Source organism: Elephantulus edwardii, unplaced genomic scaffold (genome assembly GCF_000299155.1).
Source record: "Elephantulus edwardii isolate Elephantulus edwardi_28Jun2011 unplaced genomic scaffold, EleEdw1.0 scaffold00376, whole genome shotgun sequence".
Lineage (NCBI taxonomy): Eukaryota > Metazoa > Chordata > Mammalia > Macroscelidea > Macroscelididae > Elephantulus > Elephantulus edwardii.
In genome coordinates, this window is record NW_006400126.1 from 459,120 (window position 1) to 484,485 (window position 25,366).

The 25,366-nt window shown below is 40.7% G+C and overlaps 1 protein-coding gene across 1 annotated transcript in view; it reads left to right on the top strand.

Moving 5' to 3' along the window:
* ADCY1 (adenylate cyclase 1 (brain)) overlaps positions 1–25,366 on the top strand; it is a 461,486-nt gene that overhangs the window by 260,285 nt on the left and 175,835 nt on the right. The window contains exons 6-8 of the mRNA XM_006902175.1: positions 489–647; positions 5,497–5,638; positions 11,341–11,496. Coding sequence (XP_006902237.1) covers positions 489–647; positions 5,497–5,638; positions 11,341–11,496 — 457 coding nt within the window. The remainder of the gene's footprint in view (positions 1–488; positions 648–5,496; positions 5,639–11,340; positions 11,497–25,366) is intronic.

Consider the following 25,366-nt stretch of genomic DNA (forward strand, 5'->3'; position numbering starts at 1 on the left):
GAGTACCCCAAAATACTTGTGGAAGAGGTTAGATGCTGTCTTCCTGAGGTCTACCCCAACATACCTGTGGAAGAGGTCAGCTGCTGTCCTTGTGTAGTATAGCCATCATACATGCAGGAGTAGTGCCAAAAGGTCACAGAAACAGCTGGGCAATTTTAATTACTTGGTGTTTTAGATTGATTTGTGAATTTTGAAAAATTAATTCTAACATTTTTTTCACTGTCTCTAATTGAAAAGTGACAAACAGCATGCTGAGCCTGTGCAAGCGGTGGTGTGACATGGTCTCACGGTGTGGCCTTCACTGGAGTAGTTAGGCCTCCAGGAGACTTATGGGCCCAAGGAACCTCTTGGGCTCCAGCCTAGGCCTGGGAACTGAGGAAAGTGTTGTAGTGCAATTGCGTATGGCCTACTCTCCAAGAGCTCATCCGTACCCTTCAGGGAGCTAGCAGCTTTTGGCCATTCAGGAGGCCCTTCTGTTTGTATTGCAGATCTGTGGCGGAGGCCACCGAGGTGAACCTGAACATGCGAGTGGGATTGCACACAGGCCGAGTGCTCTGTGGGGTGCTGGGCCTACGCAAGTGGCAGTATGATGTGTGGTCCAACGACGTGACCCTCGCCAATGTCATGGAAGCTGCTGGTCTGCCAGGGTAAGTTGGGTGAGGAAGTGGGCCCACAATAGGCTGTGCATGTCTTTCTCAGGGTTCTTCACTCCTGCCAGTCTCCTTCAGCGAGCAAGGCTTGCCTAGCCTACATTTGATGGAGTGCATTCTTGTGTGGCCAGTCTCCACAAAGAAAAATCTCTCATCCTTGAGAACTGTCCATAGAATCTAGCTTTGCTGATGATGTAGTTCATGGGACAGGTGGTGGTGCGCATGCTGCTGATGTGGGCTCTCACTACCCTACTATTTTATTCTGTTTGGGTTTTGGGTTTTTGTTTTGTTTTTTTTAAGAAAATCTCTGCAGACAGTGCTGTGACGTCCACAAGGTCCTTCTTGACATGGAAGGAACTTCCCATTGTCTTGTTCACTGAAAGTACCTTTTAATTATAATGACCTCCTTTGGTTTCATTTTTTCCCCACAATACATAATATTCTGTCAAATATTAAATCAAGAATGGAGTGAAAATTTTTCCTTTATTCCTTCCTCTACACAGTAGACATAGGAGAATATTGCTCTTGCAAAAAAGGGAAGCCTGGGATTGGCTGCTAGACCACCACCATGCAGTTACTCAATCTTTTTTATACCCATTTGTTTCTTCCTGTAAAAGAAGGGAAAAGAGTGTGTCTTGCAAAGTTGTTTGGGATTAGCTGTGGTACCCAAACACAAGATTGAGCATCCTGCCTAGTTCACTAGGTCGGCTTCTGTAAAGTACCTCTCGTGGACCTCCTGTGTAGCTTGTAGTTTCCCGTGGAGCATCCCTGTCCACCATGAGACTCAGATCCTTCTGAATAGCACCAGACTGCCCCCTGCCTACCCTACACCCCTAAGAGAGGGGACCCTCCTCTGGTCATGCATCTTCCTCAACTCAGGGGAGGTAGGTTGAACCAAATAGCACCTTTATGTTGAGCCAATGGTCCTTGGGATGGTGACTCTTCTAGAGAAGTTGCCATTTCAGGCAATGGCCCCAAATCACAAAAAGCAGAATTGTAAGATTCATAGAAATAGTGCATACAGTAATTAAAGCAAGTGTATAAAGGAGGAGGCAGGCAGAGGTATGGGCTAACAGTCTTCCTTGACTTGTTGCTGAGCTTGTCAGGGAAAAGGTGACCAGTTCAACAGACCCTTGGATTTCTAATGAAACTTGATCATAGACTACTGTGGTCTTTATCTACACCATCACCCAGCTCAACCCCAAACCACTCCCACTATCTTTGAGCACCTGACCTTAGGCATTGGTTTCAGCATATTCTTCCTTCCTTCTTCCTGGAAGATACAAAGCCAGATAGCAGAGCCACTTGACCTTCCTTATCTCCAAACTCACCTCTCTCACTTCTCTGTCATTCAATGCCCATGTTTCAGTAGGGCTTTCTGGCTGCTCCTGCCCACCAAGCCTACTGTGTCTAGCAACTGGAGTGGGTTTTCCCTTGTTTACTGCCCTCTAGATAAAGTCCAGGCCCTTAGCTTAATGTTCACCCCATTCCTGAGCGCTAGCCACTGAGAGCTGTGCACATTTCAGTCACTTTGAATCAGTGTGGGTTTTAGAACCCAGAGTCTTCCCACCTGACTCTTCTTGTGATGTTCTTTTCCTAACAGAGCACCACTGCAGTGACTGTCACCATGCAAGGCAGACTGTCATGCTTTCTTCTATCCTGGGTGCCACACACATTGGCTATGGTGCAGTTGTTCATGGAGTGGCCATGTCACTATGCAGGACAGACTGTCACACTGTCCTCCACCCTAGGTGTCTCTTAACAGAGCACCACTGCAGTGACTTGTCACCATCAAGGCAGACTGTCACACTTTCCTCTATTCTGGGTGCCACATACACTGTCTGTGGTGCAGGTGTTCATGGATTGGCCATGTCACTATGCAGGACAGACTGTCACACTGTCCTCAGCCCTAGGTGCCACACACATTGTTTGTGGTGCTGATGTTCATGCAGGACCAACTCTCATACTGTCCCCTGCCCTGCATGTCATACAACTAACTGTGGTGCTGGTGTTCATGGAGTGGCTATGTCACCATGCAGGACAGACTGTCACACTTTCCCACACCCTGTGTGCCGCACACACTGTGGCTGTGGTGCTGATGTTCAAGCAGCCACTCTCCCTGTTGTCCTCTCTCTCTCCTCTTCTTTTCTTCCTTATTGCCCCACATTCTCCTTCCTGAGCAATGCTGCAAAAAAAAAATCTCCTGCAGCAGAACATCTAAAAGTCCTTGGTGTGTGCAGATGTGATACACACCTGTTTGATACTAAACAAACAAGGCTATGCCATGTGGGATTTACACCTCTGGGGAGATGGATGGTGCCTCATGTGTGGAGTTCTGAAGTAAACCTGTTGGTGTATGAAAGCTCCAATGGTGAGAGGAATCTTAGTAGTTGAGGCTGGGGTGCTGGGACATACACAGGGAATGGTGGGCCCCATTAACTGATAGGACATAGGCTGGGGGGAAGCTTGTTGAGTTTGGAGTTCTCTCAGGTGCCAGGCCATGTCTCAGCTTGGTGGTGTATATTTGAGAATCACCAAGATATTCTAACTTACTTCCATCAATCAGTTCTGACTCATAGTTGATCCTTCATTGGTTTTACACAGCTTGAAGGGAAAATGGGAAGATACTGCCTATCTTCTTCCAAGAGAGCTGCTGGTAGATTTGCATCACCAGAGATGTGCAGCCTTTGAGTTACAATTGCAATTCTCTGCAGATTATGACACCAGAGCTCCCCATCTATAGCATGTATGTCAACAGGACTAGATAGTTAATCCCATAGTGCCAGTACTGCTTACCAGAATTGGCCCACAGGCACTCAAATTCCACACCCAGCTCCATGCCAGCAAGCCAGATTCTTACCCAATTAAAGTTTGAGAATAGGTTGAGAGCATTTCAGCACCAAGATCTCTAATCATTCACTTAACTAGATACAACTGCATGAGGGAACTTCTGAGGGAACCAGCTACTAGATGGTTCCATTACTTTCTCCCCTTTTGCCAAGGGGTGGGGGTGGTATTATTGAGGAAGAAAAGAATACATCAAGAAGGACTTAGCCCTGTTCCTTACCACTGGATAAATCTGTGAGAAGAGCTGCAAGCCGTGGGGCAAGAAAGGCCTCATGTTGCACAACAATGGTGTCTGAAGCCTGGTGACAAGAGACTTTGTAGAGGTGGGATGAGACGTTGTAAAGGCACATTATAGCTTGTCTTGGAAAGAAGACTGCTCAGCAAAGTGGCTGCCAAGACAGAAGCTAGAAGGAGGAGCTGGAAGGGTGGGTAGGGTGAACAGGGCCTCTTTCACTGTTAGTACCCAAAGGGGGCTGTGGATTGTCCTCATTCTTCTCTTTATGGGCCACTGCTCTTGTGTTGTTTCCAATTTTGTCATTTTGTGTTTTTTTGCTATTTCCATCCATTTGTTCACAAATTTTTATGGAGCATCTCTCTGCCCATAGTAAGGTTGGGTGATGGGATCAGTGTTGGGATCCTTACACACCTGACTTCCAGAGAGTTCCGTGAGAGTGGTCAGAGGGACAGATGGACACAGTGTTTTTCTAGCCTTTGGTGTAAGTTTCTGTGACTGATCCAGGAGGCCTTTTGCAAAGGATTTATGGCCCAGAGTCTGCTTTGGAGAACCCCCCTCAATTTGAGAGAGGTGGAGCAAGCTGCTTGCTGTTCACCTGGCCTCACTGATTCCTCCAGGAACAGTGAGTGTGTCACACTGTGCACTACAAGGCACTGACCTCATCATACTCAGGACCCACACTACCCCTTCCTATGGACCACCTCTTCCTGCAATATACTATCTCCTAGGGTCATTGGGCCTTTAGCAAGGATGGGGCCCCAGTGGAAACACCAGGACATGCCAGGACTTGACGGGAAAACCCTAAGCAGAAGTTCCTGATGACCTTCTCTTCTCAGACCCTCTTCCTGAATCCTGCGGTCTACCTCTTTCTTGACAAGGCCTCTCACCGGTCCCTCTGAACCCTCCAGCAGCCTTACAGCATACTCATGAAATCAGAATTTCTGCCTGCAAGGAATTCAGAACATGTGCAGTGTCAGGGGCTTGGATCAGGGATTTGGAGAGAGTTTTAAGTGTAGGGGGTTTTTTTTGGTGGACCTGAGGCTATATAATCAGCCTTCTTCAACAGGAGAGGAAGCTATTTGCCTTGCCCAGCTCAGGGGGAGGACAGGTGAGTAGCTTCATGTTTGCTTTTTCTGCACATTTATACATATACTAACCCTGAGGGAATCTTCCTTTCTTCCCAGAAACCCCAGGAGGAAGCATGAAGCTGAACTGGACTCCATCCTCATTCACCCTTCCCTTTGAGGGATAGAAGACTCTGCTGTAAAGTGGTGGTGCCCGCTGGGGTGACCACCAGCTTCTGCTGACTAGACAGGACACCTCCCCTCCCACTGGGCCCAAGCCATTCTCCTGGGGATTCTGGGGGCAGACTATTTTTATTTCTTATCTCACTTTCACCTTTTCTTTTCTCACGTTCCTTGTGTAGTCCCCATTTTTTTCCCGGTTCCTTGTTTCTCCTCTGACCCCTTATCCATCCCATGCTACTCTTCTCTTTCACTTCCCCTTTCACTCTGCTCTGTCAGCCTGTGCCCACCTCTTCCTAGGTGATAACACATGCTGTATGGAACTTGTTGAATGGTATTCCTGCCCTGTGAACCAAACTTCTGGAGGAGGCAGAGTCCTCACCCATGACACTGCAGGCCTCAGACATTGATTGGCCCAGCTGAGAGCCCAAACCCAGGGCCCACAGCCGAGTCCCTAGGGCCCTTAGGACGGAGCAGCAGTTCATGACATCTTTCTAAATATCTGCTTCCTTTTTTGTAGGAAGGTTCATATCACAAAGACTACCCTAGAATGCTTGAATGGAGACTATGAAGTAGAACCAGGTTATGGACATGAGAGGAACAGTTTCTTGAAAACTCATAATATCAAGACATTTTTTATTGTGCCATCTCATCGGAGAAAGGTAGGCTTCAAAACTGCTCTTTCATTGGATTGCATTCCTGAAAAAAAAAAACAACCAAAAACCTAACCTGGGCCTTTCAAAGTTTTCTTTAAATCTCATTTTCTTGTGCTTCTTCCTAAATATGAACTTTGTAGTGACAAAAAATGATGGTCACCATGAAAGTATCTCCCTGGCTTTGCCTTCTTACATGTACAGAGAAGAGATGGAAAGAAAGGTGAGAGAGTCAGGAACTCCAAGGTAGATCAGGACTCCACTCTGAACAGCCTCCAGGTGGACCAACTTGAATTTTCCTCTCATCTTTCTGGGTCTCAATTGCTCTCTTGGAAAAAAAAAAAACCCAAAAAACAAAAAACACAAAACACATGAGTATGAAAATTCCTTGTAGAGAATAAGATGGAGCATGTTCTGTGAACTGAGAGGTGTAAGCCCAGTTGAGGGTTTGAGAACATTGCATTATGTGGCACCAGCAGAGAAAAGTGATATTGAGTGATGGTCAAGGGTGACCACACTCTAGGACCCATCTCTACATGTAGTAAATAAGAAAGAGCTGCCTTTATAAAAGCTAAACATAACTATTCAATTTTTTTTAAAAGAAATGCTCTCTGGTTCAATTTAAATCAGTAAATGAACTAGTGTTTATTTGTCCATCTCTCATTCTCACCATTTTTTCATGTCATGTCACCTGGTTTTCATGTCAGATTACATGCTGGTTTCTTCCTGTAAATGTCTCTTCATTGGGACATCACTTTGCAGGTGTGAGCTGATGCTGACTAACTGGACAGCTCTATGTCTGAGCCTTTCATGGTCTCCTTTGTGCCCCAGCCACCTTTTCCTCAGTAAGTGACCAGATCTGGATTATTGAAAGTCCTCTGAGAAGGCATGTCGTGTCTTCCTAACTCTGTATTGGCCCTGTCTAGGAAAAATTCTTGGTCTTTTTTCCTCTGAAACAACCATATGAGAGAAGATGTTTAAATGTGATCATTATAACTTCTTAGAGGCCCATCTTTCTCATTAGAAGGTCTCCCATCATTTTCTCACGAGACCTTGGCCTTCTAGTGACATGCTGATCACTCTAAGTCACACAGTGGGGCTAGGGTCCTTGTGGTCTGATACCTTGTTTTCTGTCCTGCGTATTAAGTACTATATATTTCTATAGTCTCGTGCTCTGATCTCTACCCTATACACTAAACTGGCAAGAAGTTGCACTGCAATCTCAAAAGCATGCAGTTCAAGGCCTCTAGCTGCTCCTTGAGAGAAGGGTGGGCAATCTCCTCCTGTGTGATTAACTGCCCCTGAAAACTCACTGGAGGGTCAGCTATGGATAGATTCTGACTCTATGGTACACAACAATAATACATTCATGTGCTTTCTAAGCATCTGTAAGGTTCTGTCCTGGGGCCTATCAAGTCCTGCCAGCCCACTGCTGAAGTGTCACAGCCCTGTGGCTGGACTACGTGTTGGTGGTTTTCTGTAGTAACATATTGGCTGAATAGCTTCTTGTGTTCACTGTCTGTATTCCTGTTGGAACCAATGAAGATACAAGTGGAACTGGGCTGCCAGCTCTAGAACTGTGATAGAATTAGCTTGTCTCAGGACCTTTACTACTTCAGTTTACACAGAAGTGTCCTGTGGTGGGGGAGGGGTCATGGTGTGTCTAGCAAGAAGACAGATAACCACAGCGATATTTAAAATTTCCCCCTGTTCTGTTTCAAGCATTCACTCAGCACCTATCGTGTGCTCAGATGAGAAGTGAGTAGTGTGGACATGAATCTATAAGCAGGTTCCTGCCCTTGAGTATGTTGCAGTCCAGTGAAGAAAAGGGCAGAGACAGGCTGACACATGTCAAGGGACTGGCATAAAAATGCTAAGAATGTATTTTAATGTACAAGGTTGAGAGCAGAACATGAGACTGTAGAAATATTAGAGTACTTAATATGCAGGACAATTGTCCTAAGATTAAAATATAAGGACAACAGGAAGCAAATTTGACAGCGGTCCAAGGATATCTTTTAAAGGAGGAAACTTAGATACTGAAAATGATAAGCTTACTCTGGTAAGACTTTATTTTGTGTGCTGAAGTTCTTTCCTGAAATGCCTTTACTGGCAGTCTCCTGACCCAAAGATACCAACACAGGATCCCTGAGCCCCCTGATTCTATAAGTAATGCACTGGGAAGTTTTGATTCACAAGATCCACCCTTCTCTTCATGTTACATCTAGGATATTCACATCACAGAGGCTCTTGTTTACTTCTTGGCCTTGCCTGGAGATGCCTGGATTGGGGAGAGGGGGCGTGGGTATCTTGTACTTGTGGCCACTAGAATAATATCTTAAAAATATATAACATATAAAAACAATGCCATCTTTGAAGTTGGTACTTTTATCAGACTAATAAGAACCACAAAAATAAGAATTTTGTGGATTCTTAATTTTCATAGAATGTAAACAGTTATTGTAAAGGCTCTTCATGAAGTCTTTGTGGTGATTACAAAGGGAACCTGCACATTATACATGCTATACCTAGTGGCGACATACCAGGCATGGGTGAACAGGGTTGCACTTTGGAGATAAGAGGAGGGAGGTGGTCAAGCTGATAGAATATATGACTAGCAGACTGGCATCAGGTTAAATAAAAAGCTGCTTCTACCAAAGGCAGAATCATAGTAAAAAAAAAAAAAAAAAAAAAGAAAGTCATTTCACATCACATTTAAGCCCATGGACCTGAAGCCTGGTCAAACCTGGATCAAAGTAAAGAGTTACAGCTTTGGGAAAGGGTGCTTGTGTTTGTTGATTCCAGTTCAGAAGGACTCTCCATGGGGTTTCCAAGGCTGTAAATCTTAATGCAAGAGACTGCTCATCTTTCTTTCAGAGAGCAGCTGTTTGAACTGCTGATTTTTTTGGTTCACTACCCAACAAATATGATACTTTACTACACCACCAGAGCACTGGCTTTACTGGAAGGCTTTCTCCTTCTGCCTCTGAGGAAAAGTTTTTGCCTTTTCCTGCTACATCTTTGTTCACTGACAGTCTACATTTGGCATAAATCACTCCTTGTTTGTCCATGATGCTTTGAAATCTAAACTGCTACTTTATATGTTACAAATGGCTTAAGCCTAATAACATAACAGTGAGAGCACCACTTGCCAGATGTGTGGTTATATCTGCATTTTTAAGTGTTAGGATTTATAACGTGTATTTTGGAGGTACACAAGCAATGCATTACACTTTCTCAACAGTAACTTCGGTTTCTAGTAAAAATAAAATAACTTATTAAATACAGAGCTGTACAGGACAGTTATGGTTCATAGTCAAGGCTAGGCCATTGTGCAAATGTGCAAGACATAACTAGCTTCTCAAAGGTTATGATATATGTGTGTATGATATTTGCATATAAATGTGTATGGGTATAAATGTGTGTATATTGTATCTATGTGAATATTATGTGTATGGTGAATGAGAGTATATGTGTGTATATGGTTTATGTGGGTATAAGTGTGGTATATGTGATACATGTATGTGTATTATGTATATGGATGTATATATATGGTGCATGCAGGGATATGTGTGTATTTGGGTAAATTTATATTTGTGGTATATGTATGAAGTCTCTGTACATATATGCATATGATGTATGTACTTGTATGTATGTATGCATATATTGTATGTGTGTGTTATATGTATGTATATGTGTATATAATGTATATGTGTTTATGTATCTATATATGTATGTATGTGGTATCTGTGTGAATATGCATGTTTATGGTATGTTGATATATGTTTGTGTGTACATATATTCTCAAAGAGGACCACAGAGGTTTCAGGGACCAAGAGGGGCATAAAGAGGTTCTAGGAAACCACAGTGCTCTCTCTATTTGGGTAGAGGCAGTTGTACTAACTAGTGTATTAACAAATATTGCCCATAAAATATTGCCCTCCAAAAACTTCTCCCCCACCCAAAATACACTAAGTATATAGTGTATTGGGCCTGGTCACATAGGATCTCTATGGAAGGGTCTTTGGTATTAGGTTAGCAGTAAGATAATTGGATATCAGGTGGATGCAGGAGCTATCGGGGCACTTCCAGAAAAGCTAAAGTTGGTGAAGAAGTTGAGGGTTCCTAGAAGGCTGGACATGATGATATAGTTAAGGACAAGTGTGTGGAAGCCTAGGCAGTAGTGGTTGAAGGCAGGAGTGGTATGAAGTAGATACAAATTCTAGCCCCTCACTGGGAGTTCAGATGATAGCATTTGGAAGAAACAAACAAAAAAGTGCTGGAAATTAGAAGAGGCCTTGAATTTGCTATTAAAAGAGAAATGAACATTTTTGTTAACTGAGAAAGAAATTCTGTGACCTACAGTTTGTTGCTCTGTAAAACACAGAAATGAATGAATTTGAGGGTATCAAGTGGTCTTTCCCTGACCCAAGTCCCTATCTCACCCTCTGCTCAGCCCCAGTGATTAAGAGTAATCACTATTCCTTTTAAAGGCCTTTAATGTAGTATTCAGGAAGCAGTCATCAGAACACAAGGAAACACTGTATGGTTCAAAATAAGAAAGAAGTGTATCAGGGATGTGTCCTGTGCCCATATCTTTTCAATTTATATGGGGAACAGATCATCTGGGAGGCTGGCCTTTATGAAGAGGAATGTTACATTATGATTGGAGGAAGATTCATCAACAACCTGCATTAGGCAGATGACACAACCTTGCGTACAGAAACTGAGGAGGACCTGAAGCATTGGCTGAAAAAGGTCAAAGTCTGCAGTCTTCAATATAGATTGAAACTCAATATCAAGAAGACAGATTCTCACTACAGCACAAATAGACAGCACCATAATAGATGGAGAAGAGATTGAGATTGTTAACAGTTTCGTCTTACTTGGCTCCACAATCAACACTCTTGGCACAAGCAGTCAGGAAATAAAAAGATTAATTACATTAGGGAAATCTGTAGTCAGGGACATCCCCAAAGTGCTAAAGAGTAACAACATCAGTGTGGATACTAAGGTCCTCCTGATTCAGGCTATGGTCTTTGTGATTGCTTGGTATGCATCAAAAAGTTGAACAATGACTAAGGATGACAGAACACGAATCGATGTCTTTGAGTTGTGGTGTTAGAGAAGAGTATTAGACTGCCAAGAGGATTAACTGGTCTGTCCTGGAGAGGGTGAAACAAATTTTCTCCTTGAAGGCTAGGATTTTGAAGCTCCATCTCACATACTTTGGGCATGTTGCTAGAGATCAATCCTTGAAGAAGGACATCATACTTGGAAGGGTGGAGGAACAGAGCAAGAGAAGACCCTGAGTAGATGGATTGACACATTAACTGGGCAATGGGAGTAAAGGTCTCAAAGATAGTGAGATAATCTTAGGGTAGGACAGGGTTCAGAGCAATTGTTTATAGGGTCACTCTGAGTCTCACAAGACTCAATGACACACAACAACAATAACAACAGTAAGTACAATTCTTTATTGTAGAATAATGGGGTTGCTGGTTTGTTTATGGCTATGTTTCTAGTATGTGCCATGATGCTTCGTCCGTTAGGTTTGTGATATGGATATATGACTTTTCTGCAGACACCTGAGGAGCCCAAGGTCACTACTAGTCATGTGCCTGTCACTGCCAAAATCACAGTATTACCAGAAAGAGAGCCAATGTGTGTCTTCATTACAGTGTTTCTTTTTTGCTTGTATGTTTGTACAGATCTTTCCAGGCCTGATTCTTTCAGATATAAAACCAGCTAAGAGAATGAAGTTCAAAACCGTTTGCTACCTGTTGGTGCAGCTTATGCACTGCCGGAAGATGTTTAAGGCTGAGATCCCTTTCTCTAATGTCATGACTTGTGAAGACGATGATAAGGTAGGAAAACTTCAAAGATTTCTCTTCTTCACCTGCATTCTGGGAAACCTCAGGACACAGCCTTATTGAGTTTCCAGAGAGTTGCTTTATGGACTTTTCTAGAAAAGTTCTTTAGTTCAATTCACACATACTTGTGTGGCCTGCTTTATACCAACATAACAATTCTTAATAACATTCTTCAGAAAACTGGCCTTGCTAGGTGTTCTGTAGTGTAGGGGAATACCACAGCCTCTTGCCAGCCAGAGGACAGACATGAGAAACCCCTGAGTATCTTGTCTTAAATAAATCAGCTTACTTTGTATAATGTCACACTTCTTAAGTTTATTAAATGAATGGATATTTCTTTTCATAAAAGCCTTTGAACCTAGAAATTCCCCAAAACCAATGTTGATAAACTGTAGACTTGGATCCTTCCAGTAAAATCCAAGTTTATTTTCATATTCTGCCAATAAATAATGAATAAAACAAAGGAAACCATTAATTTTCAATTGCTCCAGATTCCTATATAATACTACATATTAATATCACATTCTCCTCTGCATTTCTAACTCAAGTCTTTTACCTTTCTCCTCAGATGGACTGCTTCTCAGGTTAATTTTGGAGGTACTTTCCATTTTTATAGAAAGTTTCTGATGAAGGGTGAGCTATGTGAGAGGCCTGGCTTCTGAGGGTATTTCTAAGGTCCTGGCACAGAGAAGGTCTGATCTGTAGAGTGAAACTTGCAGAATCTCACAGGTGCCAGGGAGAGGAGAGGGAAGGACAGGCATTGAGGTGAGGGCTGTGTCAGGGATAAGGAAGGTGAGATACCAGAGGGGCAAGTAGGTGGGTCAGGAGAATTTGGAATATCCTGAGCACTTCTTAATTACTGGCAGATATGAGAACTAACTTAGATTGCACTGAGAAGGTCTAGTCAGAGGCTACAGTTTCCCATCCCTGGTTTCAAGGACTCTTTAACTTCTTATGACTTTTCATCCATTATATCCATCAGTAGTTGCAGTATGGATAGCTACTCTAAGCTTTTTTGGAGTAGCTCCAGTTGGTAGTCATCAAAGTAGGATATAGAACATTGTTTTTGTGTAGTATGTTAAGCTAATTGACTTTGCTATCCTACAAGACTGTGGGCCCAAAAGACCCAGCTCATTCCCTTAGAGTATTTGCTTATGGAATAGATTGAGAAATTATGGTACTTTCACACAATGGATTACTATGTAGCACACAGGAGCAATGATTTTGTAAATTATTACCTAAGTTGGGAGGGACTGGAGAGCATTATGCTGAGTACACTAACTCAGTCCCACAAGGATAAATATTATATAAAATCATTATTGTAGAATGAGTATAAGGATCCAAGAAGGGTGGGAGAGGTTGGAAGCAGAGGGATGAGGATGTGCAGGCAAAGGGGAATATATCTTAGGGTTGTACAATTTGATGGGTGGGTGGGTGAGGGAAATGGAAAGAATCTGTTCTTGAAAACGATGTGTTCAAATATTGTAAATAAACTAGTATAAAAAAACAGTAATAACAACAAAAAACCAATAAATACTATAATATGTCTAATCCTAAATAAATAAATAAATAAATAAAATAATTTTTCCTTGCTGGTCATACATATGGATGTATTTACAACATATACTAATAAGAATCTAAAAATATCATGCCCATCACATATCTACCCTGCTAACTTTTTCTATTTTCACTTCCTAATATCTGGTCATTGGAAGCTCTGGAGGCTTAGTCCTAAGGAGTTGTGTTACCATCACAAAGGCACATGGTTTGAATCCACTATGTGCTCTGTGAGATAAAAATGAGCAATCTCCTTTGATGCAATTTACTGCCTCTGAAAACCCACTAGAGGGCCAGCTGTGAGTCAGTCGTCACTTGATAGCATAAAATAACAATATCTGATATTGGTATTATTGAATGATAATATAAGTATATTATTGAACAATACCTTTCTAAAATTTTTAACTAAGAGCCCCAGAACTCTTTTTCACTCTTTTTAAAAAGTGCAACTTTTATCTTTCTCCTCATAATTCAGAATGCCTAAACATGTGACCAGAAAGTAACATGTATATACTAGAAGGCTAATGCAAGTAGGAACATCATTCTTTTCTAGGTCTAACACATATGTTTCTAGGTCTAACACATTGTTATTGTTATCTGCCATTGAGCCACCTGCGACTCATACCAACTGTATGTATACCAACTCTGAAGCCTGCCCTGTCCTGAGCCAGTCTCACTGACTGCAAGACACCTACCCCCATTGCCCCAGTTGATGAAACTTAGTTATTCTGGCATCATGTTATTTTCTAGAAATTGTTCTTTCCTGATGACATATGCAAAATAAGTTACATAGAGTCGCACCATTTTCATATCTAGAAATAATTCTGGTAGTTCTGTTTTGGTGGATTTTGTTGTTTGCTTTTTTAAAAAAAACAAACAAACAAAAAACACCTCACTGGGAAAAGGTCCCTCTATTTGGGGAAACCTGCCTCTGCTGCTGCAGGACCATCCCAGATGCCAAACAGAACAAGAGAGTTTGGGACAGAGAGCTACAAGCAGGGGAAAGACTTGCTCAGCTTTCTCAGCTGACATGTTGAACTGTGAGAAAGAGAGCTGACTTGAAACTCCCCTGGGCAGAAACTGCTCAAGTGGAGCACCTGATCTATACCACTCAACTACTCCATAGACAAAGGAAGACAATAGAGTTTGGGAGGAGATACAATAAGGTGAAATTCCTGCAGGGCTGCCTTGCAGCCCACAGAGAACCTGAAAGACTTTAGGAAATGTATATTTTCCCAGAAAGGACTTTGAGTAGAGTGAAGGATTCACCCCATAGATGATCATCTTAAGCTGACAACTAATCAGTAACATCATAAGGATAAGAACTATGAACAATTTATGCAAACACAACACAAACATCCTACCACTTACCAAGAAAAACTACACATAATGTCAAGAAAGCAGCATATAGCATCAAACACAGTGACAAAACAAATTAAGCATTCTATTCTCAAACAAACAAACAAAACCCCCACAGGATATTGTAGCTCCAATGAATCAGAGTCATGAAGGTTGAAGATATACTTTGATATGGAGGCATTCAACAGCTATGGAAGAAAGTACATATGATGAAAGAAACAATGTCAGTGACAAAGAGAATGCCTTAGAGGTAGATAATCAGAAAAAAGATACTGATACCAAGTTATTGGAACAGCTATAGAAAAATACAACGGAAGTCATTAAGAAAGTGAATACTCCAGAATCAGGAAGTCTGAAGAAATATATCAATGAGGAAGAACTTGCACAACTAAGAAAGAAAATGGAAAAGATAGAAAAAAAAAAGAAACTCTAGATACAGCAGTATGAGAACTTAAAATGTCATCACAAGACAGAGAGGGTGCAGCCAAGACAGTACTAGAAATAACAGAAATGCATGGAAATGCAATCCAGAATATTAAAACTGAAATGGTAAAAGTGTCCAGCACACTGAAGGAACAAAAAAGTAGAACAGAAGATACAAACCAGAAAATCAGTGAGCTGGAAGACAGAGATATCAATGGGAGCATACTAGAAGAAAAATCAGAGAAGAGATATAAAGAAAATGAAGACAATATTAGAATCATATTGGATAATATCAAAAGGAAAAACATATGCATGATTGGAATTCCAGAATGTGAGAGAGATAGATAAATCAGTGATAAAATTGTAGAATAAGTAATAAAAGACAACTTTCCAAGTATTATGAAGAACAGAAAAGTCCATGTTTAAGAAGTTCAGTAAACACCAAATAGAATAGACTCAAAATGAAAAACCATCAAACCATATCATGGCTAAATTCTCCAAAATGAAAGATAAGAATAGAATACTAAAAGCACCATGAGAAAGACAAAGAGTCACCTACAAAGGAAAAGCAATTAAATTAAATTCTGATTTCTCAGCAAAAACCATGTGACCAAGAAGACGATAAGATGACATATACAGAAAGTTAAAAGAAAACAATAGTCAACTGTATCCAGCAAAGCCCTCCATTAACTACAAAGGAGAAACTAAATATTTTGCAGAAAAGAAGGAACTTAAAGAATTTGTGAAAACAAGACCAAATAAAAATTTCTAAGGGAAGTCCTTCATACAGAGACACCAAAAGAAAGTGGAAGGACCATAATTACAAGAAACAACAGAAAAAGAAACACAGTGTAACAGTAGTGATAAAACCTGGCCTGTCAGTTATCACACTAAATATGAATGGACTAAATGCACCAATCAAGGAGAAAAGAGTAGCAGAATGGATTAAAAAAAAAGGGCCAAAAATATGTTGACACATCAAAGAAATAAAGAGAAAGATAGACTCAAAATAAAAGCTGGTAAAAAGATACCAAAAAATGCCTCCATAAAAAATGAAGAGTGGCAATACTAATCTCTGATAAAATAGACTTCAGAATGAAAACCACCATAAAAGATAAGGAAGGGCACTATATAATGGTAAAAGGCACAGTATATCAAGAACACATAACGTTGGTCAACATCTATGCACTAAATAATAAACCTGCTTAATATATAAAACATCTATTAACAGAATTGAAGAAAGAGACAGAAAGCACCACAATAGTGGTAGGAAGCTATAACACCACTCTCGCAAAGGATAGGTCATTGCAAAAGAAACCTAACAAAGGGCAAAAAGACAGGGTAATGACAGGCAAAGTCCAATGGTGAATAATTTTATGAAACATAATACATTAGAATGATTCTATGAAACACATTCTGAATTAAGAATAGTGTGAAACCCAGTGTGTATAAACTTTGTCAGTAAACCAATAAAAAATTAATAAAAAGCAAAATAAACAAAAAAGAAACTTAATAAACATGTAGAAGCCAACTACAAGTATTCCAGGTACTGTACTCAACTAAAACTCAATTCACTTTCTCCTCAAGGGCACATGGTACATTATCCTAATTGAGGACATAATAGGGCACAAAGTAAGCCCTAACAAATAATAATAAAAAAATTGAAATAATACAAAGTATTTTCTCAGACCACAAGGCCATAAAACTAGAAATTGACCAGAAGAGGATAAAACTTGTAAAACCACTTATGTGGAAGCTAAATAACACCCGCTAAGGAATGATTGGGTTATAGAAGAAAGAAGGAATGAAAAAAAAAAATCCTTGAAACAAATTATCATGAAAATGCAAGGTACCAAAACCTGAGGAATGCAGCTAAGACAGTCCTCAGCCAGTTCATAGCAATAGATAAAACACATAAAGCAAACAAGAAAGAAGAAATTCATTCTCTAATTCAATACCTCAAATAGAAAAGGAACAAACAGTCTAACCCCACAGCCATTAGATGAAAGGAAATTTAAGAATAAAAGTTGAAATCTAGGAAATAAAAACCAGACAAAAAATTGAATCCATTAACAAAATCAGGAGCTGGTTTTTTGAAAGCGTCAATAGAATTGACAAAACACTGGCAAACTTAACAAAAGAAAAAAGGAGACAACATAACTATCTCAATTAAGAAATGATATAAGTAACATCACAACAGAACCAACAGAAATTAAATCTATAATGCCAGAATATTATAAAAAGCTATGCTATGAAAAATTTTAAAACTTAGAGGAAATGAACAATTTCCTTGAAACTCATGCCTTACACAGATTTACATGAACAGATGTAGAACATTTGAACAGACGCATTCTATGAAGGAAGCATAACTCTAATACCAAAACCAAGCAAAGACAAATACAGACCAATATATCTCACGAATAGAGATGCAAAAATCTTTAACAAAATTCTAGCCAATAGAAAACAACAGCACATAAAAAAATTCATAAAAAACCAAAAATCATAATGAACAAGTTCAATTCATAACAAGTTTGCAACTATTGCTCAACATAAGAAAAACAATCAACATACTTTAACCACATTAACAAAGCAAATACAAGAACCATAAGATTCTAGCACTTGATGCAGTAAAGTCATTTGACAAAATTCTACACCCCTTCCTAAGATACTCAACAGAAGAGGAATCAAAGTGAACAAAGTGAAAAGTATATATGCAAAACCAAGAGCCAATACCATTCTCAATAGAGAAAGACTAAAAGGATCTTTTTTAGAACATTTTCTTTGCTAACAGGAACCAGACAAGGATGCCCACTGTCACCATTTCTATTCAATATTGTATTGGAGGAAGTACTTGCTAGGGCTAAACAACAAAAAAAGGAAATAAAAGGTATCCAAATTGGCAGAGATGATTAAACCATCATTATATGATGATTAAACCATCATTATATGCAGTAGTATACTCTTTCCATCTTCTTGTAATGCTTCCTGCATAATTTAATATTCTGCTCAAAGCATCTTTAAATATTGCATCTCGAGGTTTGCATTTGTTCTTCAGTTCCTTCAAATTAAGAAATGCTGAGCGAGTTCGGCCCTTTTGATTTTCTGACTCCAGCTTCTTGCACATTTCATTGTTAATACTTTGTTTTCCTGTGCTGCCCTCTGGAATCTTCTGTTCAACTCCTTAATATCTTGATTTCTTCCCTTTGCTTTGGCTTCTCAGCACTCCAATGCAGTATTTAGAATTTCTTCTGACATCTATCTTGGTCTTTCCTTCCTCCTTTGTCTTTGTAATGACATTTTACATTCTTCCTGGATGATATTCTTGTTATCCTCCCACAGCTCATCTGCTCTTCGCTCATTAATGTCCAAGGCCTCAAACCTGTTCCCGAGATGGTTTTGAAATTCAAGTGGGACAGACTCAAGGTCAAATTTTGTTTCCTGTGGACTTGATTTACTTTTCCACAGCTTCAACTTGAACTTGCATATGAGTAGTTGGTGTTCTGTTCCCAGTCAGCACCTGGCCTAATTTTCACACCTGATATTGAGATTCTCCAGTGATTCTTTCCACAGAAGTAATCTATATGATCCCTGTGCATACCATCAGGTGAAACCCGTAAGTACAACCTGTGTTTGTATTTCTTATAAAATGTATTTACAATTAATAAGTCTTTGATTGTGCAAAATGTGATCATTCCATCTCTGGCTTCATTTCTGCCACCAAGTCCAAGTTTTCCACATGCTGATCCTTCTTCTCTATTTCCAACTTTTGCATTCCAATTACCCATTTTTATTAATGCATCCTGATTGCATGTTTCTTCAATCTCTGTCTGCAAAAGTTGGTAGAAATCTTCTGTTTCCTCCTCTTTAGCTCAGGTTGTTTGTGCATATATTTGAATGATAGTGGTAGTCACTGGACTTCTTTTATGAATGTGGATATTATCTTGTCACTCACAACATTGTATTTCAAGACTGATCTAATAATGACTTTTATTATTATTATTATTGTTAATTTCAATGAACATTCACAGAGATTTTGGATTTCCACTTATTCATTGTTGCACTTTTCTCCCTACCCACTCCCCCACCCCCATAGTAATGTCTTTTCTAACTATGAAAGCAACCCCATTTTTCCTCACCTTTTTGTCTTTAGCATAGTACATCATATAATCCTTTGACTCAAAATGTCCAATGCCAGTCTATCTCACTTCGCTGTTCGCCAATACCTTGTTGTTGTTATGTGCAGTCGAGTTGCTTGCGATTCATAGTGACCCTATGTAAAATAGCCCTAAACCTGACTCTGTCCTGTGTCAATCTCACTGTCTCCAACACACCCATTCCGTTTACTCCAGTTACTGAATCAATCCACCTCATAGAGGGTCTTTCCCTCCTGCGCTGTCCCTCTACCCTCCCAAACATGATGCCCCTCTCCAAGGACCCGTCCCTCCTTGCAACATGCCTAAAATATGTCAGACTAAGCCTCAGAATACTTACCTCCAAGGAGCAGCCCAGATTTACCCTCTCCAGGGTGAACCTGTTTGTTTTCTTAGCAGTCCATGGTACATTCAGTACTCTTCTCCAGAGCCACAGCTCAAGGCATCAATTCTCCTTCTATCCTCCCTAGTCATTATTCAACTCTCTGATGCATAAAAACTGATTGCAAAGAACCTGTATCAGGTTCACCTTAGTCTCCAGAGTAACACCATTGCTCTTCTGTACTTTGGAGAGGTCCCTAATAGCAGACTTTCCCATCATAATACATCTTTTAATTTCCTGGCTTCTGGTGCCAAGAGTGTTAACTGTGGAGCCAAGCAAACTAACACTGCGAACAATCTCAATCTCTTCACAATCCATCCTATTGTTGCCAATTGGTCCTGTGGTGAGAATCTTTGTCTTCTTGATATTGAACCTCATTCCAATTGAAGGCTGCAGTACTTAATTCTATGCAGCAAGTGCTTCAGGTTCTCCTCAGTTTCAGCAAGCAGGGTTGTGTCATCTGCATAACACAGATTGTTGATGGATCTTCCACCAATCCTGATGCCACACTTCTCCTCATAGAGCCCAACCTCCCAGATAAACTGTTCTGTATATAGGTTGGAAAGATATGGAGATAGGACACATCCATGGTGTATAGCCTTCCCAATTTTGAACCATACAGTGTTTCCTTGCTCTGTTCTGATGACTGCTTCTTGGTCCAAGTATAGGTTTTGCATTAGCAGAATCAAGTGTTCTGGGATTCCCATTCTTTTCAGAGTCAGCAACAGCTTGTTATGATCTACACAGTCAAACACCTTTGCCAAATCAAGGAAACACAGATAGATATTCCTCTGGTATTCCCTGCTTTCAGCTAAGATCCATCTAACATTAGCTACAATATCACTAGTACCACAACCTCTTCTAAACCCAGCCTGGACTTCTGGAAGTTCTCAGATGATGTGCTGTTTCAGTCGTTTTTGGATATCTTCAGCAGAATCTTGCTTGCATGTGAAATAAATGATGTTGTTCTATAATTTCCACCCTCTTTTGGGTCACCCATCTTTAGAATGGAAACAAATATAGATCTCTTCCAGTCAGTTGGCCAAGTGATTGTTCTCCAGATATCTTGGCACAACTTGGTAAGCATGTCCAGGGCAGTATTTGTTAGTTGAAATACGTCAATTGGTATACCGTTGCCTGTATCTAGCATATCAATATTTATGCCTTCCACTTTCTCCTTAACAATAGCCAATTTTCCTACATTTGTGGTTTTTACATTCCATGTTCCAATCACTCTTGTCTCCTTACACCTGTTTCTCCTTCTATTTGCTTCCTACTTGAGGGCTCAGCCTCAGTTGTCCTATCAGCTATTCTAAGTGTGCTGTGTTGTGCATAGGGTTTTCAAAGGCGTGCTATTTCAGAACTGGATGCCAAATCCTTCTCCCTAGTCTGTCTTAATTAGATTGGAAAGCGTATACAGAGTCATTGTACCAAAAAGAATTGGTAAACACAGAAGAATTTAATGAAACAGTGAATGAGCAAGAGCCTGTGGTGATGAAGGAGGGAATTCAATCTGTTCTGAAAGAATTGGCAAAAAACAAGGACCCAGGAATTGATAGCATACAGATTGACATATTTTAACAAACAGAGGCTGCCCTGGATGCGCTCACCAGGTTGTGCGAAGAGATCTATATTTGTTTCCATTTCAAAGAAAGGTGATCCAGCAGAGTGTGGAAATTATCGAACAATATCACATGCAAGCAAGATTCTGCTGAAAATTATCCAAAAATGGCTAGAACAGCACATCAACAGAGAACTGCCTGAAGTACAGGCTGGATTTAGACGAGACTGTGGCACTAGAGATATTATAGTTAATGTCAGATGGATCTTGGCTGAAAGCAAAGAATACCAGAGGAATGTCTATCTGTGTTTCATTGATTATGAAAAAGCATTTAACTGTGTGGAACATAACAAACTGTGGCTCACTTTTAGAGGAATGGGAATCCCAGAACACTTGATTGTGTTTATGCAAAACTTATACTTGGACCAAGAAGCAGTCATCAGAACAGAGCAAGGAAACACTGCATGGTTCAAAATTGAAAAGGGTATGCTCCAAAGATGTGTCCTATTTCCATATTTTTTCAATCTATATGCAAAACAGATTAACTGGAAGGCTGGGCTCTATGAGGAGAAGTGTGGCATCAAGATTGGTGGAAGATCCATCAACAGTCTGCATTATGCAGATGGCACAACCCTGCCACCTGAGGAGGACCTGAAATGCTTGCTGCAGAAGGTCAAGGATTGTAGTCTTCAATATGGATTGAAGCTCAACATCAAGAAGACAAAGATTCTCACCACTGGTCCAATTGGCAGCATCATGATGGATGTTGAAGAGACTGAGATTGTTGACTGCTTCAGTTTGCTTGGCTCTACAATCAACACTCTTGGTACCAGTAGCCAGGAAATTAAAAGATGAATTGCACTGGGGCAGTCTGCTGTAAGAGATCTCTCCAAGGTACTGAGGAGCAATGATGTCAGTCTGGAGACTAAGGTGCACCTGATACAAACCATGGTCTTTGCAATTACTTGTTATGCATCAGAGAGCTGTACAGTGGCTAGGATTGATAGAAGGAGAGTTGATGCCTTTAAACTGTTGTGCTGGAGAATAGTATTGAATATACCATGAACTGCTAGGAGAACAAACAAGTTTATCCTAGAGAGGGTAAAGCCAGGCTGCTCCTTGGAGGCAAGGTTTCTGAAGCTTTGTCCGACATATTTTGGACATGTTACAAGACGGGATCAGTCTTTGGAGAGGGACGTCATGCTAGGTAGGGTGGAGGAACAGCACAGGAGAGGAAAACCTTTGGGAGATGGGTTAATTCCGTCACTGAGGTAATGGGAATCAGCATGTCGGAGACAGTGAGATTGGCAAGAGATAGAGAAGGGTTTAGGACTGTTGTACATAGGGTTGATATGAGCCACAAGTGACTTGAAGTCACACAACAGCAACAACATATGCAATGCTATGATAGTGAACACAGAAAACCTGAAGAATTCAACCAATATAATTTAGAGCCAGTGAACCAATTTAGTAGAGTGGTAGGATAAAAGATCAATATCCAAAAGTATTGGGAGTCCTTTGTTGTTGTTGTTGTTTGGTGTCACCGAGTTGTAGACGACTCATAGCGAACCTATGAACAAACGGCCTCAGCACTGTTCGTACATAGAGTTTCCAGAGGCAAGCCATTTCAGAAGTGGATGCCTCTCCTGCTTCCAGGCTTGTTTTAGTCGGGAAGTTCCAGCCAACACTGTCTACCATGGGTACCCATTACCACGATTGGCACATCACTGTCACAGTCTTCAGCATCACAGCAACCACAAGTTACCTCTGTACAGCAATGCACAGACCAGTACTATACCACCTAGAAGAATGTTTGACAGGAAAACAATTTAAACCTGGCCGAGGGCCGCAGATGAAAATCACTTCCGAAATGGCTTGCCTCCGGAAACTCTATGTATGAACAGTGCTCAAGCCGTGCGTTCATAGGGTCGCTATGAGTCATCTACGACTCGATGACACCAAACAACAATAACAATGACAATGACAAAGAGAGAGACTTTGACCTAGTGGAAAGGAAGTTATGCTACCAAGCCGAAGGTGGGTGGTAACATAAAGAACTCAGAGAAGTAAACAAATAACACAATACCATTTAATATATTATTGTTGTTGTTAGGTGCCATCAAGACACCTGCAACCCATAGTGACCCTATGTACAACAGTTCTGAGCTCTGCCCAGTCCTGAGCCACTCTCGCTAATTCCAACACACCAACCCCTATTGCCCTAGTTACTGTATCAATCCATCTCATCTGGGTTCTTCATTTCATGTTCTGTCCCTCCACCCTTCCAAGAATGATGTCCTTCTCCAAGGACTTTCTCCTGGCGACATACCCAAAGTATGTGAGATGGAGCTTCAAAATCCTAGCCTTCAAAGAGAAACTTTTGTTTTACCCTCTCCAAGATAGGCCAATTTGTTTTCTTGGCAGTCCATGGTATGTTCAAGACTCTTCTCCAGCACCAAAACTCAAAGGCATCAATTCTTCTTCTGTCATCCTTCATTATTTTCTAGCTCTCTGATCCATAGCAAATAATTATGACGACTGTCGGCTCAGGAAACTCGATGAACAGTGCTTAGGTCTTCCATTCATAGAGTCTCTATGAGTTATCTACAACTCGACAGCACCTAACAACAATAACAATGACAACATAGAGAGAGCGATGTTGGCCTAGTGGACAGAAAGTTATGCTACCAAGCCCAAGGGTGGGCGGGTGTGTGATTTTAATCTGCAGCCCTCAGGCCTGGTTCAAATTGTTTTTTTGAACATCCGTCTAGGTAGTATAGCACTGGTCTGTGCATTGCAGTACAGAGGTAACTTGTGGTTGCTGTGATGCTAAACACTGTGACACTGATGTGCCAAATGTGATAATGGTTACCTATGGTGCACAGTGTTTGGTGGAACTTCCTGATTAAAACAAGCTTGGAAGCAGGATTGCCATCCACTTCCGAAATGGCTTGCCTCCGGAAACTCTATGAACAGTGCTCAGGTCTTCCATTCGTAGGGTCACTATGAGTCATCTATGACTCGACGGTACACAACAACAACGTTGCCTAGATTAGATGTACCTTAATCTCTAGAATGACATCATTGCTTTTCAGTGCTCTGGAGAGGTCCCTGACAGAAGATTTTCCCAATGCAATTCTTCTTTTAATTTCCTGACTGCTGGTGTCAACCCTGTTGATTGTGGAGCCAAGCCAGCTATAATCGTTAACAACGTCAGTCTCTTCTCCATCTATCATGGTGCTGCCATTTGGCCCCGTGGTGAGAATCTTTATCTTCTTGATGTTGTGCTTGCATCCATATTGAAAACTATAGTCGACCTTTTGCAGTAAGCACTTCAGGTCCTCCTCACTTTCAGCAAGCTAGGGTGTATCATATGCATAATGTAGTTTGTTGATCAATCTTCCTCCAATCCTGATGTCACATTTCTCCTCATAAAGCCCTGCTTCCTGAATGATCTCTTCTGCCTATAGATTGAAAAGGTATGGAGATAGATTGCATCCTTTATGCATTCCTTTCCTGATTTTCAACCATATAGTGTTTTCTTGCTCTGTTCTGAAGACTGAGTCCTGGTCCAAGTATAGGTTTCACATAAGCACAGTCAAGTGTTCTGCGATTCCATTTTGCTGAACCTTGGGCACAGTTTATTGTGATTCACACAGTTAAATAAATGCCCGTGCATAGTCAATAAACACAATGCCATACAAATGTGAACTAGAGAACTCAAAACACAGGGAAGAAATAGAGACGTTTAGGAGCTGAATAGAAGATTTCAAAGGGCAGCTTGGGAAGTCAAAAGCAAAGTATTATAAAGAAATGTGCAAAAAGCTGGGGTCATAAAATCAAAAGGACCAAACTTGCATATAATTTCTTAAGCTAACGGAACTAAAGAACAAATTCAAGCAACGAATTGCAATACTTAAGGACACTATGGGCAGAATATTGAATGATGCAGGAAGCACTAAAAGAAGATGAAAGAAGTATACAGAGTCACTGTACAAAAAAAAATTGGCTGACAGAAGAATTTAAAAAAAATAACATATGATCAATAGGCAATGCTGATGAAAGAGGAAGTTCTGGCTGCTCTGAAGGACTTGGGAAAAAAAATAAAGCCCCGGGAATTGATGAAGTACCGGTTGATGTATTTCAAGAAACAGATGATTCCCTGGAGGTGCTGACCAGGTTGTGCTAAGAATCTGGAGAACAAGTACCTGGCTAACTGACTTGAAAAGATTCATACTTATTCCCATTCCAAAAAAGGTAAACCAACAGAGTGTGGAAATTATCAGACTGTATCAGTAGTTGGAAAACATGGACTCGGTGACAGAAATGGAGTTGGAGAGAGAATGATCGAATTTTGCACAATCAATGACTTATTCATAGCAAATACATTTTTTAAGAGACATAAACGAAGGTTATATACCTGGATTTCAC